Source organism: Prunus dulcis, chromosome 6 (assembly GCF_902201215.1).
Source record: "Prunus dulcis chromosome 6, ALMONDv2, whole genome shotgun sequence".
NCBI classification, from domain to species: domain Eukaryota; kingdom Viridiplantae; phylum Streptophyta; class Magnoliopsida; order Rosales; family Rosaceae; genus Prunus; species Prunus dulcis.
In genome coordinates this window covers 13,332,299-13,351,055 of record NC_047655.1, presented here as the reverse complement: position 1 = coordinate 13,351,055, position 18,757 = coordinate 13,332,299, and the positions used below count along the sequence as shown (strand labels likewise).

Here is an 18,757-nt window from a genome sequence, read left to right as displayed (position 1 = left end):
TAATCCGACCCAATAGGCAGCTAGAACAGCTCGAGATGTTCAAGATCCATACCTGGGTCGACTAAAATGGTGGCCGGAGGAGGGAGATCGGAGGCCTTGAAGTTTCGGTGAGTTCCCGTCCTTCTTTCGCAGTTTTCGGCCAGCACAGGTCGTCGGAGGGCGGGGGATCGGTCGGCAAAGGTAGAGGACTCGACGACTGTTCCAACGCCACCGGTCCCGTGGCCGGTGGTGCCCTGAGGCGGCGCCAGCAAGCTCTAGAAGGCGGCGGCCCGTTTTAGCGCGAGAGAGAGAGCTGGCTGGGTTTTTATAGATCCAACTTCAAAATATTTACGGTTATGCCACTGAGACTCTTTTGACCATAACTCTTTCGTTACAACTCCGATTTGGGCCCACTACGTGTCTATGAACTCGTTTCGCCGTGCTCTACGCAATGGCGCAAGCAGAATTGTCAAATTCCTTCTCGATAAAAAAGTCACCTTTTTCTTAATAAAATATTACGAGGGCAAAATTGTCTTTTCGCAAAATAAAATATTCCTTCATTATGAATTTTTGGTTTGGGATATTACAACTTCGATCTGACTAAAAGTCTGGGCTATCAAATTTAACCATATAATATTGGATGAACCATAATTCCTTCATTCATTCTGAGCATATTTTCAATTTTGGCTCAAACACTTCTTGGAGGAAGCCAAAAATTTAACTTTGAATTTATTGATAGATTGGAACAATTGTTAAAATGATATAGATAATAAAAATACATAACGAGCACTTCTATTGATGTCCAAAAATAGATTCAATTCAATGGGTCTTGTATTCGGCCTCATGAGTCCTTCGAATGTCCTGATAGTGTATTTGTAAGATAAGAAAAGAACAATGAATACATAGGCACTACTATAATACCGATATGAAACTCCCAGATGATATAAATTAAGAATTGTCCTTAAAATACATGTAATCCAAACTGCATAGACAAAATTGATCAAAGTGAAATTATAAGGACGTTAATGGTAAAGTGCGGAGACTAAAAGTCATATTTTACCTCTAAAACTAAGCTGATTTTAAATTTTGAAATCTAGAGTTGTTTTTTGTTTTGTTTTTTGTTTTGTTTTTTGTTGTCAATGAAATCGAGAGTTTCAGTCGTCAGTTATCTTTAAACAATAGCAGAAAACCCAACAATCCGGATTGTCGGGGTGTAAAATTCCGAGCTCTAATATCTGATTTGTTTTTGGTCGGAAAGCTGTAATATCTGATTGGTTCCTAATCTTAAAAATAATTTAGCCCAACCATATTATCCCACGAAATCTCTCCATCTCCCGCCATCTCAAATAGCCCAAAACCCTAAATATTTCCCGCCTTCGAGAAACTCAATTAGCCAAACCCCAAACCCATTTTCCAGGGAAAGTTCACATTTTCTTCAGAGCCAAACACCCATCTTCCTCTGTCTTGTTAGGGTTTCGCGAACCAATTTAGTGCACCACCTCTAGAAAATTAGAATTTGGAAGGGCATTGGAGATGACGGAACTAAACTGGAGACACCAGACGGTCATTCAAGCTCTGCTTTCACGCGGCCCACTCAAGGAGGACCAGTTCCACCGCATCTTCACGGGCCTCACCGGAAAAACCCCAGGTCTTCCTTTCATAATTTCCCTAAAATTCCCTCTTTTCTTTATTAATTTTTGAAATTCAATGGTTCAGTAATTTTAGGGATAAACTGATACTTTCCTTTGGATCGATGTGCTTGTGTCAATACGTTCAAAATTTAAAGAAAAAAAAGAAGATCAATTTTGCTAGAAATGGTATATTTTTGTGTGAAATTCTTCGTGCTGTTAAGGTTAAAGTTTCTGGAAAAATCTAAGAAAACAATCATTTAAAAAAAAAAAAAAAAATTGTGTTTTTAATGTTAGAATTATTCTATAGCAATGATGGTGACTTCTTGGTTGTAGGCAGTGATTAGGAGGATTAACATGAATTATTTGAACACTTAACTTATGACGATATCTTATTTGAAACAGGTAGTGACCGGCAGCGATTTGATGATTTTCTTCTGAAGATAAACAAGGCACTTTCTTATGTTCAGTTTGAGTTGCGGGGATGCAGATTTCAATATGATGGCCAAGTTTATTATGGAGTTGTCAATAATGTCTCTGACGAAGAATCGAAGCTGGGAACAAAATATTCAGTTGCTCAGATTGCTTTCTATAAGGCTATTGTAAGTCTCAAAACTCTTTTAGATTTCCAGCATTTATATAGTTTGAAAGCTTTGATTACTTCTTTTCCATGGTCAATTGATTTTATGAATGGAAGAGATATAGCATTACTTATCAGCTAAACCCTACAAGCATTTTGTCTTGCAGTGGGTTTCAGAAAGTTCAGGGTCCCTTGTCAGCCCTTAACTACCCATTAAGAATGACTAATTGTTAATTTCAGTCAGTCAGAGTTAACATTGTAGCACATTGAGAATGAGGATTAAGACGGCTTTATAGAATGAAATCCAGTTAAAGAAGTAATCAAATATTGCTTGCCATTGATCCTCCAATATATAAACTGCAAAGCTTAGGTTTAGCTTGTCGTAGTTAAACTGACAAACCAATGATCATACAAAGCTCTGTTGAATTCAAGCATTTGTACCACTAGAGGAACTCTTTTGAGTCAATGATTAATGTCTTTAATATGCCAACTTATGGGTTCCTCCTTAATTCCTGTATACCTTATGTTTTTCTTGTCCTCCTGTAATATTCTTTGAAGGCAATCATGCTATTTATCAATTTGCAAATCTCCTTTACAAGAATCTCCATCCTCCAAAAATACCTTGGAAAATGATTTATCAGCTGAATCAATAAATTCTCTGTTCGTTTGTGTTTCTGAAGCAAAATAAAGTCGTGTGACTCTCCTTCATGCGACTGAGAGAGACATCCAAACCATAATACAAACAAAAAGGTTAACAACCTTTTGAATCTCCATGCACTTTTCTTATAGATTGCTGCAGTTGGTTGAAAATGGGGTTCCTCCATAAGCTGTCTCTCTCTCATTCTGACAGACAGAAAGAATTCTGAGCTTATGTTCTTTAGTTTTTATCTAAGTTGTGTGCTTAAAATTGTATGCAAGTATGTTGTTCAAGCAAGCGTATGCACATGTACATGTGTATATGTGAAGAATACTTCCTAGAAAGTTATATAATTCGTCTAAAAAAATGAAAATTCATTTCATTGTGCTGTCCTGTGCTGCTCATAATAGAGGAAAATACAGACATTCAAAAAGCACAAGAGTTTGTTCATTATGGATGAACAAGAAGCTGCTCCAGTCGTATTGTCATATGTGTTGTATAAATGGTTGAACTCCAGTTTAGATGCTTGATGATAAGCCTCCGTCTAAGTATTGGCCCTTATATGAGACTTTTAAGAAAAAGTAGATAAGCTACATATCTACAACTACATGCAGATTTCTTCTGAAGTTGTATATTGACTAGTGTTTCCGTTGTATCATATTCTGTTATTTACATAACTCCATTCAAATTATCTTAGTATGTTAGTTGATATCAAATATCAGATAGAAGCAATCGTGCAAGATGGTGCAGCTCAAGGAACCATATCTAACATTGATGCTCTTAATCTACGATTAGAGAATCAGGTTTGGCAATTTTTGCTTTACAATAAAAGCTCTTTTTCGTGCAATATATAATCTTTTCTTTCCATCAATATTCTGTATACAACCACTGTTATCCAGCGACCTACTGGCATAGTTAAATTTAATAACATTTTCGTCTTCTTTTAAACCTTAGAATGAAACAGATTCATAATTATTTGCCAGCAGACTTACTATGATAAGGTCTTATTTTATTTTCTTCAAACATCAAGCTTTTGTGGTGGCAGAGTTCTCTCGATGATTAACGAGATAAAAGTAAACTTTTTTTATTTATATTTGTTTTGCCTGTTTTCAGAAAACAAAATCAAAAATAAAAACTAGAGTTCTCCAGGCATATGTACGTTGTTAACACTTAAGTGATGTGGGCATGTTATTAATACCCCAGCTTAGCAATTTAAGGAATGGACAGAAATAAATCTGCCTCATCAGATGAGACCAGATACAAAGAACTTTGAGGAAACTCGCAAATGTTATTAAACCTGCTCATGCCTTTGTTTGCTTGATAACTCTTGTGTTCTATCTTTAGGTTCTAATGAGTACAACGTCGCAATCACATGGAGGTCTACCTCATGTCCCTCCTGCATTAAAGAATTTCTCAATATCTATGAAGGAAAAAACTCTTGATGAACTCGTACAGGACCAGTGGCTTAGTGTTACTCCAGATAATTATATTGGACTTGGTGTCAGATCCTTCCTCGATCTACGAAGTTGGTTTCGCAGTAATGATGTTCCAGCGTGTGAAGTGTGCAATGAAGCTGGGGTGAAGGTTGTCTGAATGTTGCTTTGCCTTGCTAGTGTTAATTTTTATTTCCTTCTACATCCCTAAATATTCAAAAGCTTCATCACTTGTTTACTATTGTCAAATTATTCAGCCCACTGCCTTGCTCCTATGCTTTCTTTCTTTTATTATCTTTGTTTTATTTCTTGCTGGAGGATGCCTATATTTAATCATGTGCATTGCTTCTGTGAATGCTTGTAAATTATGGAACCTGAGAATCTTGTACTAAACAAGTTGGCGCCTGTAATTTGCCAATAGTTTTCTGATGCCGTTGTATCTGACAACTTTTGGGGTTATGTTTGACAGGCAGCATTGTGCCAAAAAGAAGGTTGTACAGCTCGAATCCATGAGTACTGTCTTAAGAAATTGTTTTCAGAAAGGAAGGTAATGATCAACTTATTTTTTAGTAAAACTGAAAAGAGTTTTTGGTCTAAGTTAATCTGCTTGATGTATTTCAGGGGGAAAGAGTTTGTCCAAGTTGCGGTACTCAGTGGCAATATACGGTAACCAAAGCAGAAGCTGTAGAAGATGATGAACCAAATTACCCTACTCAAAGCCAGCCACCTGTAGGACCCAAGAAAAAGAGGCCGAGAAGAAATGAAGTTGGTGATGGAGATATATCTGGTTCCTCTCAAGCTTCTTTACCTGGTGGTCCTAATCTAAGAAGATCAACTCGAAGCTCTATCCGTCTTCAATAATTCGATTTCTTGTAGCCTCTTACAAGTAGCATGGAGTATATTGTATATTCTTCTCCAAACAATCTTGCATTTGCTGAAAACGTCATGCAAGTATGAAAGTAGTGTTTTTGTAAGACAATGCCGTAGAAATCTGAAGTGATTGTAGGATTTTTATGAGGGAAGGTTGTAGAATTCTGGTGCATTACCCCATTATATTTTTGTTATGACCAGGAACTTGCTTTTAAAGATGAACATGAAAGATATCTAATTCCGGAGTGGACAGGAGTGAAACTCTGCTGTTTCGATGCGTCAGTGAAATTGTAATTATTATTATTGATTTGATAATGTTCTTGCTGTTAGTTCCTAGCTAAATCCATAGCAGAGTAGTCATTTTTGCCACTGAAGCCAAGCCCTGCTTACTTTTCTTGCCAAGAGAATATTGACAAAGAGATTTATTTGTTCTCTTAACTCTTTCCCGCTCATTTCTTCTAGTTTCTGTCAGTATTAAACAATTTTATTCCTACCGTATATAGAAATAGAACCAAAAATACATTATTTTAGCTAAAATCAAGGGACCCACAAATGAATTGCATGGGCCGCTATTAAGAAAAAAGAAAAGAAAAGAACCCGACCCCAAAATGAACAAGATGCCCGTTTGAACTCTAAATTAGACTTTGGACTGATAAGGGAAGGAAGGGACCTTCCTGGCTGGTAATGGAGGCCCACGCGGAAACAAGGAACCCACCAATGAATTAGAATGTGGAAAATAATTGGAAGTTGACTGGAAGGTTCATTAAAAAAGAAAAAGAAAAAGAAAAGAACAGTGGGACTTGCAGAAGGCTTTAACAAGAGCAGAGCAGACCAACAAGGGGAGCTGTAGTAGCAGAGTTGAGAGAAAAAAGAAAAAAGAAAAACCAATCAAAGAGAGAAAATATGGCAGAGCTTGCTGTTGCAACTGCCGTGGCAAAGCTCACAAACTTGATCATTCAAGAAGCGATTCTGTTGAACGGGGTCACTGAAAAAGTTGAGCAAATCAGAAACGAATTGAGGTGGATGCAAAGCTTTCTCAAGGATGCAGATCATGCAGCAGAACAAGACAGAAACGAAAGATTTCGCAATTGGGTGTCTCAAATCAGAGAAGTAGCCTTCGATGCCGAAGATGTAGTAGAAACTTACCTCAGAGGGGCAGCAGCAGCATCACAAAGTTTATGGAAAAAAATTGTAATGCCAATCCATCTTCACAAAGTCAAGAGGGGGGTTGAAAAAATCCAAACAAGGATTGACCACATTTCTAAGCAAAAGGACAGTTTCGGCATTGCCAGCATGATCGCTTCGTCGCGAGAGGGAGGTGAAGGGAGCATTTCAACAAATGAGAGACTGCGATGGTGGAGACAGCCATTACCCCATATTGAGGAAGATGATTTGATTGATCTTGTACAAGACACTGAGGCCTTGCTAACACAACTATCTAGCATGGAGCCGAGGCGTCGAGTGGTTTCTATTGTAGGTATGGGGGGTCTGGGCAAAACTACTCTTGCAAAAAAATTATACAATCACATTGAACTAAGGCACCAATTTAATTGTAAAGCGTTCGTTTATGTGTCTCAAGAGTATAGAAGAAGAGAGACTCTGCGAAGAATCATCAAAGATGTAAATGTTCCATATATAGGTGATTTGGAGGAAGTTGATGAAGAGGAGATGGTAAAGAAGTTGTACGAATTCTTGAGAGGGAGGAAGTATCTTGTGGTTCTTGATGATGTATGGGAAAAGGAGGTTTGGGATAGTTTGGAAGCTGCATTTCCTACTAGTGGAATGGCAGGAAGTAAGGTGATGCTGACAACCCGAAACAGGGAGGTTGCCTTACATGCAGATGCAAGGAGCACTCCCCATGAGCCGCGAATGCTGACAGAGGATGAAAGCCTGGAATTGTTTCGCAAGAAAGCACTCCCGGGAATGGATCATTTTCCCTCCGACTTGGAGAATCTAGGAAGAGAGATGGTGACGAAATGCGGTGGTCTACCCTTGGCATTGGTGGTGCTTGGGGGATTAGTATCCAGGAAAATGAAGACTAGAGAGGAATGGGAACATGTCCTTCAAAACATCAGTTGGCACCTGATTGATCAAGATCGTGTTTCTGCAATTTTAGCCCTGAGCTATAAAGACTTGCCTTTCTACTTAAAATCATGTTTTCTCCATTTGGGTCTTTTTCCTGAGGATTTCTCCATACCAAAAACGCAATTGATGCGCTTGTGGGTAGCAGAAGGATTCTTACCCCAACAAGGGGAAGATACAGCAGAAGGTGTAGCTGAAAATTGCTTGAACGAGTTGATTAATAGGTGCATGATCCAAGTGGGAACTCTAACCTCACTTGGGAGGGTTAAGACCATCAGCATCCATGATCTTCTTAGAGACTTCTCTCTCTCCGTGTCGAGGGATGAAAATTTTCTAGGAATTTATACTGGTGGTGAAGTTGAATCATCAGTTTCTCCATCAACCAAATCTCGAAGAATTGCCTTACATTCTAACCCTACGCAGCATGGTTTCCTACACTCACCTTTCCTAAATCCATATGCTCCCCATTTACGATCCCTTCATTTTTTCAACCGCTTTGAACATCCAGAACTCTATTTTATTAAAAAGGATTTCAAGTTGCTGAAGGTCTTGGATCTAAAGCATACAATAGGATACACACACACACCTAGTGCTATAGGGATCCTAATTCAGTTGAGGTATCTTGGAGTAAGCCAGATTCTTAAAAATTGCTACATCCCACCATCGATTGGAAACTTGAAGAACCTAGAGACACTGGATTTGGGATCTTCTTATTCACCCATCCCCAATGTAATTTGGAAGATGAAACGTTTGAGGCATTTGCTCCTTTGTGATAAGTCCGAACCAAATTGTGTCAACCTTAGATTGGACACCTTGAGCCATTTACAGACCCTAAAAACTATAAGGGCTGGAAGATGGATAGAAGACGGCGGCTTAGCCAACATGATCAGTCTACGACGACTGGGAATAGAAAGATTATCACAAGAAAGGGTAAACTTGGTGATTTCGATACTAAGGAGAATGTGCTACCTGCAATCATTGTCGCTGGAGGTGATGAACAATGAAACATTCCCAACATCCATGGGCCTCTCTCGTTTCCAACATCTCCACAAGCTGTGTTTGAAGGGGAAAATAGAGAAGTTACCTCATGTATGTGAATTTCCGCCAAACCTCGTCAAGCTAAGTTTGATTGGTTCTGAGCTCCAGAAAGATTCGATAGTTCAACTAGAAAGGTTGCCATACCTGAAGATGCTTGTCTTGGGGAACCAATCATACAAATGGAGGGAACTGGTTTCCTCTTCAGAAGGGTTTCCACAGCTGCAAGTTCTACACCTTGTTTCTTTAATGGAGTTGGAGGAATGGACAGTGGAAGAAAATGCAATGATGAAGCTCAAGCATCTAAAGATAGAAGATTGCCCCAGACTGAAGATTCCAGAAAGATTGAAGTTGTCGAATACTGTTAAGATATTAGAGGTAAAGTACAACCCGTTCAAAAGATGGCGTTCGCCTGAATGGACAAAAGCTTCAAAAAACAGATTAGATTGTTTCAAATGTTTCCAAGATTAATGTAAATTTGTCTTTCTTAACAAGTAGATTGACCTTAATTATAAGGCATAATATTTGTTATCAAGTTTGATTACTCCTTTCTATATAAATACCATGCAGGCTACTCTGTTAGGCTCATATTCATAGTGGTTTTTTGAACAGGCCATTTCTAAGACCCCCTTCAAAGACCATTCATGCCAAAAATCAACCAAATTCGAAATTGATATGAACATTACTCAATTGCTAACTTAGTGACAACCTAAATATTCCTTTACGTTTTTGGCACGAAGATGCTTTCAATTCTGGTGTTTCGGTTCAGGATGCAGGGAACAATACTATGCTAGAAAATGAATATTTATTTTACCGTGTTGATTATACGACATTGAGGTAGGAAGAAATGCTTTAAGAAGTAGACGCAGAGTTGGCAATACAAAGAATACAACAAATTGTAATAATTATTATTAAGATAATATTCTTGTTAGTTTCTTGCCACAATAGTAATCATTTTTGCCATTGATGACTTAAGTAGACGAAGCCAAGCCCTGCAACTTCTCTTAACTCTATTTCCTACTCATTTTCTTCTAGTTTCCGTCTATATTCACGGCTTGGCCCCACTGCTTTTTTCCCTCTCCAATATCGCTTGTGTAAAGGTAAAATAAACAAAAATAAAAATACCACTGAGTTCTACTGTGTTATTAAACAATTTATTCCTTTTCGAATTTTGATTTCCGTATATGGAACAGAACCAAAAATACATTATTTTAGCTAAATCAAGGGACCCTGCATGGGCCACTATCTGCAAAAAAGAAAAGAAAAGAGAAAGGCAAAATGAACATGGGGTATGGAATAAGGTTCTCTCCCTTTTGACTGATGAGGGAAGGGCCGGAGGTGCACGCGGAAGCAAGGAAACCACCCATGAATTACACTTTGGAAAGTAATTGGAAGTTGACTGGAAGGTTCATGGAAAAATAAAAAAAGAAAAGTGGACTGGCATGGAACGCTTTAACAAGACACCAACATCAGAGGGGGGGGAGCTGCAGTAGAAGTTGAGAAAATAAAAACAAAACAAAACAAAAAAAAAAAAATCCAATCAAAGATATAAAAGATGGCGGAGCTTGCGGTTGCAACAGCCGTGGAAGAGCTCACAAACTTGATAATCCAATCAGGAGTCACAGTAGTTGAAAATGATAATGGAGAAATGGTACCAACTAGGTCACTACTGGATGGAGAATGTGTATTGATTACCGCAAATTGAACTCAGTCACAAGAAAGAATCATTTTCTTTTATCATTTCTTGTCCAAATTTTGGAAAGAGTTGCATGGCATATGTATTATTGTTTTTTAGATGGTTATTCCGGATATTATCAAATTGAGATTTCATTGGAAGATCAAGAAAAAACAACTTTTACTAGCCCATTTGGAACTTTCGATTTCAGAAAAATGTCTTTTGGTCTTTGCAATGCACCAGCTAGATTCCAACGTCGCATGATAAGCATTTTTAGTGACATGGTAGAAAAATATTTAGAAGTTTTCATGGATAATATTACTGCGTTTGGTGATTCATTTTTTGATTGTTTATCTAATTTGAAGAATGTTCTTATCAGGTGTAAGGAGAAAAATTGGGTGCTTAACTGGGAGAAATGCCCATTCATGGTCACTTCTGGTATAGTGCTTGGACACATTGTTTCTCACAAAGGAATTGAAGTGGATAAGTCAAAAATTGATTTAATTGCTAATTTGCCTGTTCCTAAAACTGTTAAAGATATTAAATCTTTTTTGGGACATGCAAATTTCGGAGATTCATACAAAATTTTAGTGCAATTGCAAGGCCATTGAATAATCTCTTGGAAAAAGATGCTAAATTTGATTGGACTTATGCATGTCAAGAAGCATTTGAGAAATTAATTAAAATACTAACATCAACCCCCATAATGCAGCCCCTAGATTGGTCCATGCCCTTTGAAATAATGTGTGATGCTAGTGATGGTGCTATTGGGGCAGTGCTAGGCTGAAGAAAAGACAAGAAGCCTATTGTTATCTCCTACGCAAGCAGAACTATGAATAGTGTACAGAAAAATTACACTACAATTGAAAAAGAATTGTTTGTTGTAGTTTTTGCATTGGAAAAGTTTAGATCATACATTTTGGGCTCACAAAATGTTGTTTTTACAGATCAGTCAGCCTTGAAGTATTTGTTGACAAAGAAGAAACCCAAAGCACGATTGATTAGATGAATTTTGCTTCTCCAAGAATTTGATCTTAGAATCAAAGACAAGAAAGGAGTGGAGAATGTTGTTGCATACCCTTGAGGAACCTTCTGCACATTTGCCTATAAAAGACTCATTTCCTGATGAACAATTGTTTGGTATTTCTAAATTACCATGGTTTGCTAATATTGTGAATTTTCTTGCTACATGCCTTATCCCACCTCACAAGAGAAAAAGAAATTTGTGGTTGAGTTGAGAAAATTCTTTTGGGATGACCCGTATCTCACCAGGTAATTTGCAGATGTGTTCATGATGATGAAATATTTAGTGTCATAGCCTTTTGTCATTTTGAGGCTTGTGGAGGTCACTTTTCTTCCAAAAAGACTTCGACCAAAATTCTTCAATGTGATTTTTATTGGCCTAGACTTTTCAAAGATGTGTATGAATTTTGCAAGACTTGTCCAAATTGTCAAAAGCTGGGAAAAGTTACTCGACTTAATATGATGTCTCTTAACCCAATTTTAATCATTGAAATTTTTGACTGTTGGGGCATTGCTTTTATGAAAGGACCCGCTCCGAATTTCCCAAAACCTAAGGCGAATCCTGTGGAAATTCCCGACATCACCCCGATGCTGGGCCCACTTCTAAAGTTATACCCTTTTTCCCAAAATGGAATAAGGGTACGAGACTTTCTGCCGAAATTTCGGCAGAGTCTCTCTTGTAAATTGAACATTTCCCAAAATTACAACATGCATAAAAACACATTTAATATTCCCAACTGACAGCATGCACAATATAATTTCATGCAATTCACATAAACGGCCTTTGGCCTTCCAAATTCTCAACTACCAAGCACGCCAGCAAATCAATTCATGCCTTAAACAAGGCAAACGATAAATTCAAATATAAATTACGACTACTAAATTTCAACATACGAGGTTTTAACCTCCTAACACAATCACATCTATGTCCGCGGCTGCACCTAATAACCTTAGACTGCCTACGTACCCTCACTGAGGGATCAAGCCACACGTAGTTCTTCCCTAACACCCAATTCCACACATAGGTAATACCTTTATTCATTTCTCTATATTTCACATTATCTCCCCATACGCCGGTACTACCAACGCCACGTATGGGGTCTATCAACATGCCGGATAACCTACGCCATGTGCGACCATACCATACTATCACAATATCTCCCCATACGCAGGTACAACCAATGCCATGTATAGGGCCTGTGAACATGCCGGATAACCTACGCCACGTGCGATCATACCATACTATCACAATATCTCCCATACGCCTGTACAACCAATGCCACCTATGGGGCATGTCTCAACGCCGGATAACCTACGCCACGCGAGACCTACACATCATATCACAATATCTCCCTATACGCCGGTACAACCAATGCCACGTATGGGGTCTGTCGACACTCCGAATAACCTACACCATTCATCGACCTCAACATATTATCACATATCTCCCCGTACGCCGATTCAACCAACGCCACGTATGGGGTATGTCTCAACGCCGGATAACCTACGCCATGCGAGACCTGCACATCATATCACAATATCTCCCCATACGCCGGTACAACCAACGCCACGTATGGGGCCTGTCGGCACGCTGGATAACCTACGCCACGTGCGACCATACCATACTATCACAATATCTCCCCATACGCCGGTACAACCAACTCCACGTATGGGGCCTATCAACACGCCGAATAACCTATGCCACGTGCGACCATATCATACTATCACAATATCTCCCCATACGCCAATACAACCAACGCCACGTATGGGGCCTGTCTCAACACCGGATAACCTACGCCACGCAAGACCTGCACATCATATTACAATATCTCCCCATACGCCGGTACAACCAACGTCACGTATGGGGTCTGTCGACACGTCGGATAACCTACGCCACGTGCGACCTCAACATATTATCACATATCTCCCTATACGCCGGTACAACCAACCTCACGTATGGGGTCTGTCTCAACACCAGATAACCTATGCCACTGGAGACCTGCACATCATATCACAATATCTCCCCATATGCCGGTACAACCAACACCACGTATGGGGTCTGTCGACAGACCGGATAACCTACGCCACGCGCAACCTCAACATATTATCACAAGATCTCCCCATACGCCGGTACAACCAACGCCACGTATGGGGTCTGTCCGCACGCCGGATAACCTACGCCACCTGGGACCTAACTTTCACAGGGTGGTACGTGTAGTGTAACCAAAATCCAGGGATGTGCCTAAGGTAGTGCGTATAGCGTTTCAAACTAACATTCTAGATTCTCTTTTATACCTTTACAAACATATATAAATATATATATATTAATTCTAATGTTGTGTAAGCCTCAACAATAGTCTAGCACCCGATAATCCCCCCGGGAAGGTGAGATTACTCCGGGAGACTGACGATCAACCAAGGGTCAAACTACCCTAACCTGGTCAAATGGGCCTACGGGGCCCAGGACCTCCAAATTCTGATCCGAAAGTTCCTATGGGTTCTACAAGGTATAGGACACTCGTCTTGCAAGTTTGGTCCAGATCGGACAGTCGGATAGCTCACGATCGCACGATCTGACGGTTATTATAAAACATAAACTTTAAATTATTAAATCGGAACATCCGGGGCTCCGATTCACGATCCGTGAATTCCTACACGTTCCTAGAAATACCTAGATTAACATATATTAAATTTGAGACCATCCAACGGTCCTAACCTATCGAACCCGGATAACGCGCAATAGGCGATATCCGTTCGATAGTCAAACGACGTCTGAATTGAGATCAGCGAAATCCTACGCACTCGTGACAACCCAAGGATCTCATCGAGACATAGTGCAACTTCACTATCCTCGCCCACGCGCCTCCACACACGTCGGCAGCGCTGGGTGCCCAAAGCAATTACGCATCGCCGGAAAATCTCAAAACCACGGCTCCAAACTCCTACCCTAGGTATAACGCCCTATTTGGAGCCACTTTTGTTCTTGGACCTACCCCAAAAACTGACCGAAAGTGGCCGGAATTGAGATCCCAAAATCGGCCGAATTTCAATTCGTAAATCGAATTACCTATGCTAAGAATCGATCCAATCCTACCCAACAGGCAGCTAGAGCATGAAAAGTAGGTGAGAAACCATACCTCGCTCGTAGGAATCGGTGGCCGGAGGAGGGAGATCGACCGCTGAGAAGTTCTGACGATACCCGCCGCTTCTTCTCCATTTTCAGGCGAAACCACGGCGGCTGGAGGTGGGAGCCGGCTGGAGTTGGAATAGGACGACTGCCCGATCATTTTGGTACCAGGCCCATCGTCATCGGTGGCCGGAGGAGCGCACGACCGTCCAAAATGTGGCCGGCTGTCGTAGTGCGAGAGAGAGAGAGAGAGAGAGAGAGAGAAATCTGATTTTTTATAAAAATCCCATTTCGAAATAATTACGGTTGTGCCACTAGGTTTCTTTTGACCATATCTTTCTCGTTACAACTCCGATTTGAGCCCACTACGTGTCTACGAACTCATCTCAATACGACCTATCCAAAAATACTAGTCACTGCCCCAAAATCTCTCTGGCTAAGAAAATGACCAAAATGCCCTTATCTCAAGGGTAAATTTGTAATTTCCCTGAAATAATTTAAATAACTTAAATAAGGGGTTTAATTTGGAGTCGGGGTGTTACATTTTGTGGGTCCTTTTCCCCCATCCTTTGCTTACTTATATATTGTTGCTGTGGATTATGTTTCAAAATGGATTGAGGCCATACCATGTTGGAAAAATGATCATAAGACTGTTTTGAAAATTTTAAAAGAAAATGTATTGTCCAGGTTTGGTACTTCTAGAGCGATCATTAGTGATGGAGGATCACGTTTTTGCAACCCGACCATGTGAAGCTTTGATGAAAAAATATGGGATAACCCATAAGATTTTCACTCCATACCACCCATAGACAAGTGGCCAAGCCGAACTTGCAAATAGGGAAACAAGCAAATTTTGGAAAAGATTGTGAATCCAACCACGAAGGATTGGTCATTGAGAGTAACTGATGCTTTGTGGGCATACCGTACTGCATACAAATCACCTTTTAGTATGTCCCCATATAAGCAAGTTTATGGTAAACCTTGTCATTTCAATTAGAACGTAAAGAATATTGGGCTATCAAATTGTTTAACTTTAGCCTTGGAGATGCAGGTACCTTGAGAAAACTCCAATTGAATGAACTTGAGGAAGTCAAGAATGATGCATACGAGAACTCACAAATTTACAAAGAACGTATTAAAGTTTTTCATGATAAAAATATTTTGAGGAAAAATTTTGAGCCTTCTCAACTTGTTCTTTTGAATAATTCCAGACTTGATTTGTTTACTCGAAAATTAAGAACTAAATGGACAGGGCTTTTCATTGTTAAAAGAGTTTTCCCATATGGGACTGTTGAGGTTGAGGATCCCAAGAATTGAAATATTTTTGAGGTTAATGACCAACGATTTAAATCTTACTTGGGGAGATATGTTCTAGAAGATGAGATAGTTTCTTTGAACAATCCTGTTTACCAGGATTGATTGGACTTCCCTTAGTCCATCTGTTGTATATTATTATTTTAGAAATTTATGTTCACTTAAAAAAAAATTATATATATTCAAAGTTTCTATTTTTAAGTACACTAACAAGTTGCATGCTTTCACTTTGGATGTCAATTCGCAGGTAACGCTACCCTCTTCTTTTTCTTATGCTTATAGTCTTTGGTTGGGAGTAGAGAAGATATGTTTATTATATTATTTTCTTGTTGCAACATGTAGTTTTCCTTTTGGTTTTTTTATTTATTATTTATTATTGTTTATTTTAGTCATTTATTTTGAAAAAAAAAAACTGAAAAGCGTGAAGAAAAAAAACATTTATGAGGTTAATGTACTGTGTTGTTTTTTTTTCATAGTCTGTCTATGAGAAAAGTGCATTGCACTTATGGCATGTTTACTAATCTGTAATTGGATTAGGAGGAATTGAATTGAGGAGGAGTTGGATTGAGGAGAATTAAATTTTGAATTTCTATTGAAGTTGTTTACTAAACCATATAGATTGAGGGGAGTTAGATTCCGAATTCCTATTGAACTTTACTAAACTATACGGAATTGAGGTAGGAGCGGTACTAATTAGTAAAATGTCCTCGTTGTTGGGTTAAAGTAGATGACATATTTGAAAATTTAAAAATTGTGTGAGGATATAATGGGTAAAAAAGATGATATCATAATGGGTTAGTTCTCCAAGAATTAGAATACCACCTCCCACACAAGAATTGAATTCCTCCAAAATCAGGAATTCAATTCCTAATTTTGCCTGGGCCCTACTTACTTTTCAATTCCTTGATGTGTAGTAAACGCATGAATCCTCCATATGTGGAATTCAATTCCTGATGAGAATCCAAATTCCTGATTAATAAACACCCCATTAGATTTATTTGTTATTCATGAATGATTTTAAGATTGAGAACATATGAAAGATATGATAATTATCCCACTTTTGTGTCTTTTTCATTTATTTCTAGATAGTGGATGATTCATGAGTTATACTTTGACAATTTACACAAGCACACTAACACTTTTTGTGGGGTATAAAGTTAAAAACCAATGTGTTTAATCTTTTATTTTTGGTAAACTGGGACGACTTTGCTTTTGACTCATCTTGGTTTTAAAAAAAAAAAAGTTCGTGAAATAATAGTGTTCCATTCAAGCTTCTACTTAGTAACCAGGCCTCTTGCCTAATTAGCAGTAAGTGTTCGCGTCAAACGGTGACATTCTGGGTGTGAATAATTTTGTGTGGCTAGTATAGTTTCGTAGCCCTTTTAACATGAGTTAGTATGCTCTTAGGGGTATCTCTACACCTAGTGCCTTAAAGCCTTTTTGGTTTGAGAGTCACTGGCCTAATACTCACTATATGGGTTAATTAGAAAGTTTAATGGAGCTAGGCATTGCACAGCCCACATTTTGAAGGGAAAAAAAATAGTATTAAAAAAAAAAACCTTGGTTTGTTTCTTACAAGGGAGTTTGACAACTCTTGAGATCAAAAGGTTGGTGTGATTGGAATTTAGCTAATGCCACTCAATTGTGTTGGTTCACTTTACACTAAAAGAAATATGTGAAAAGTTTACTGGCTAATTATAAACGATTTGGACTTCATGGTGAGATTAACTTGAAATGTTAAATAAGTGTTCTCTCTTTTAATGTTGTTCATGAATTGAAAATTCGGACTTTGTGTTTTTGTCCTTTTTGTTAGTGACAAGTGTTGAAATAATTTTTCAAAGCTTATTTTATTTCATGTTTCTGAATACTTGTGCTAGCCTGATACTTCATGTTTGTGGGTGTCACCCCTGGAAATCCTCACGAAACTATAACTCGTCCTTTAGGGTTAACCTAAGGGTTTAAAGACTTGTTGCATATGCTAAATGCAATCGTTTCCCTTAAAAGTGACTTAGTTGTTTTTATTTATTTTATTTTTCATTTTTGCTTAAATTTGAGTTTCTTTTAGTCGCTTGGATTGCTAGGGAATAGCAATAAGTTGGTTGGGAGTTGCGATGAGAGTCTCAAATTGCATATTTTTAATATTATTTTGGAGACTTTATGATATAAATTTGGCCTATTAAAGATAATTTCACTTGATGTTACATTTCATACTCACCAATTGGATTTATGAATTTTCTGTATTTAATTTGGTGAACTTATTAGGTGAATTTATCTTTTGTAGGAAGTTGGAAAGCCAAAAGATGATAATATATATTTGTCCAAGTTCAAGCCAGGTGTGAAGAGAATTGCTGTAAGAACCCAAAACAAAATATCAAAAAGAAAGAAAATATCTAAAAAGGTAAGGAAAATATCTTTTAGCGAAATGACCAAATTGCCCTCGCATATTTTAATGGGGGAAAATTTGACTTTTTAATCGGAAAGAATTTGGGAATTTCGCCTACGCCATTGCGTAGAGCGCGGCGAAAGGAGTTCGTAGACACGGAGTAGACCCGAATCGGAGCCGTAACGAGAAGTTATGGTCTAAAAAACGCGAGGGGCAAAATGGTAATTTGGTCAAAAAGTCAGATATTTATATCACTCTCTCTCCTCTCCCCCGTCAGCTCTCTCTCTCCTCCCGCAGCTGCCCTCGCCCGCGACCTTCCTCCCTTCCCGACGTCGCACCGGCCGCCTCGCTTGGAGTTGATCTCCGAGACCGGTGCCAAACAAACCAGCACACGACGGCCGACGTTTCCTTACCCACCTCCGCCGCTGCCGTGGTCGGAATCGGCCGGAATCTGCCATGGAAGTCGACGGTTCGTCCGAATGCCATCCGAACTTCCAGCCGCTCGATCTCCTCCGTTTCTCAACCAAATCAGTCGAGTGAGGTATGGATTTTCATCTATTTTTCGTGCTCTATCTGCTGGTTGGCTGGGTTTAGATCAATTCGATCTCTAGATCACTCGATTTTCGACTTGAAGTTTGGCCGAAACTTTGGCCGCTCGAAACTAGCATTTCCAGTCACTTTTTGGGGGTAGTCCAAGAACAAAAGTGACTCCAAATGGGGTGTTTTACCTAGGGTAGGAGTTTGGAGTCTCGGTTCCACGATTTTTCGGCACACCCGAATCGCTTTAGACACCCGATCTGCCCTGCGCGTGTGGCGGCGCGTGGGCCAGGGTGGTGGTACGGCTCTGGCCAGTTTTGAGGTCCTCGTGTCGCCACGAGCGCGTGAGATTTCGCGGATCTCGATTCGGAGTCCGTTTGAGCCCCGAACGGATTTTCCATATCGCGCGATCCGTGGGTACAGTATCGTGTAGTTGTTGGATCGCGCTGAATTT

The 18,757-nt window shown here is 39.2% G+C and overlaps 2 protein-coding genes across 2 annotated transcripts; both read left to right on the top strand.

Moving 5' to 3' along the window:
* The first annotated feature begins 1,131 nt into the window (after positions 1-1,131).
* Positions 1,132-5,372, top strand: LOC117631049 (non-structural maintenance of chromosomes element 1 homolog). Its single transcript, XM_034363977.1, has 6 exons — positions 1,132-1,627; positions 2,013-2,209; positions 3,547-3,627; positions 4,169-4,408; positions 4,727-4,804; positions 4,879-5,372. Exons 1-6 carry the CDS (start codon positions 1,513-1,515, stop codon positions 5,116-5,118), a joined length of 951 nt encoding a protein of 316 aa, XP_034219868.1. The 5' UTR covers positions 1,132-1,512; the 3' UTR covers positions 5,119-5,372.
* Positions 5,373-5,949: 577 nt separating this feature from the next.
* Positions 5,950-8,779, top strand: LOC117631048 (probable disease resistance RPP8-like protein 2). Its single transcript, XM_034363976.1, has one exon. The coding sequence runs from the start codon at positions 6,031-6,033 to the stop codon at positions 8,713-8,715; it is 2,685 nt and encodes an 894-aa protein (XP_034219867.1). The 5' UTR covers positions 5,950-6,030; the 3' UTR covers positions 8,716-8,779.
* The last annotated feature ends 9,978 nt before the right edge of the window (positions 8,780-18,757 follow it).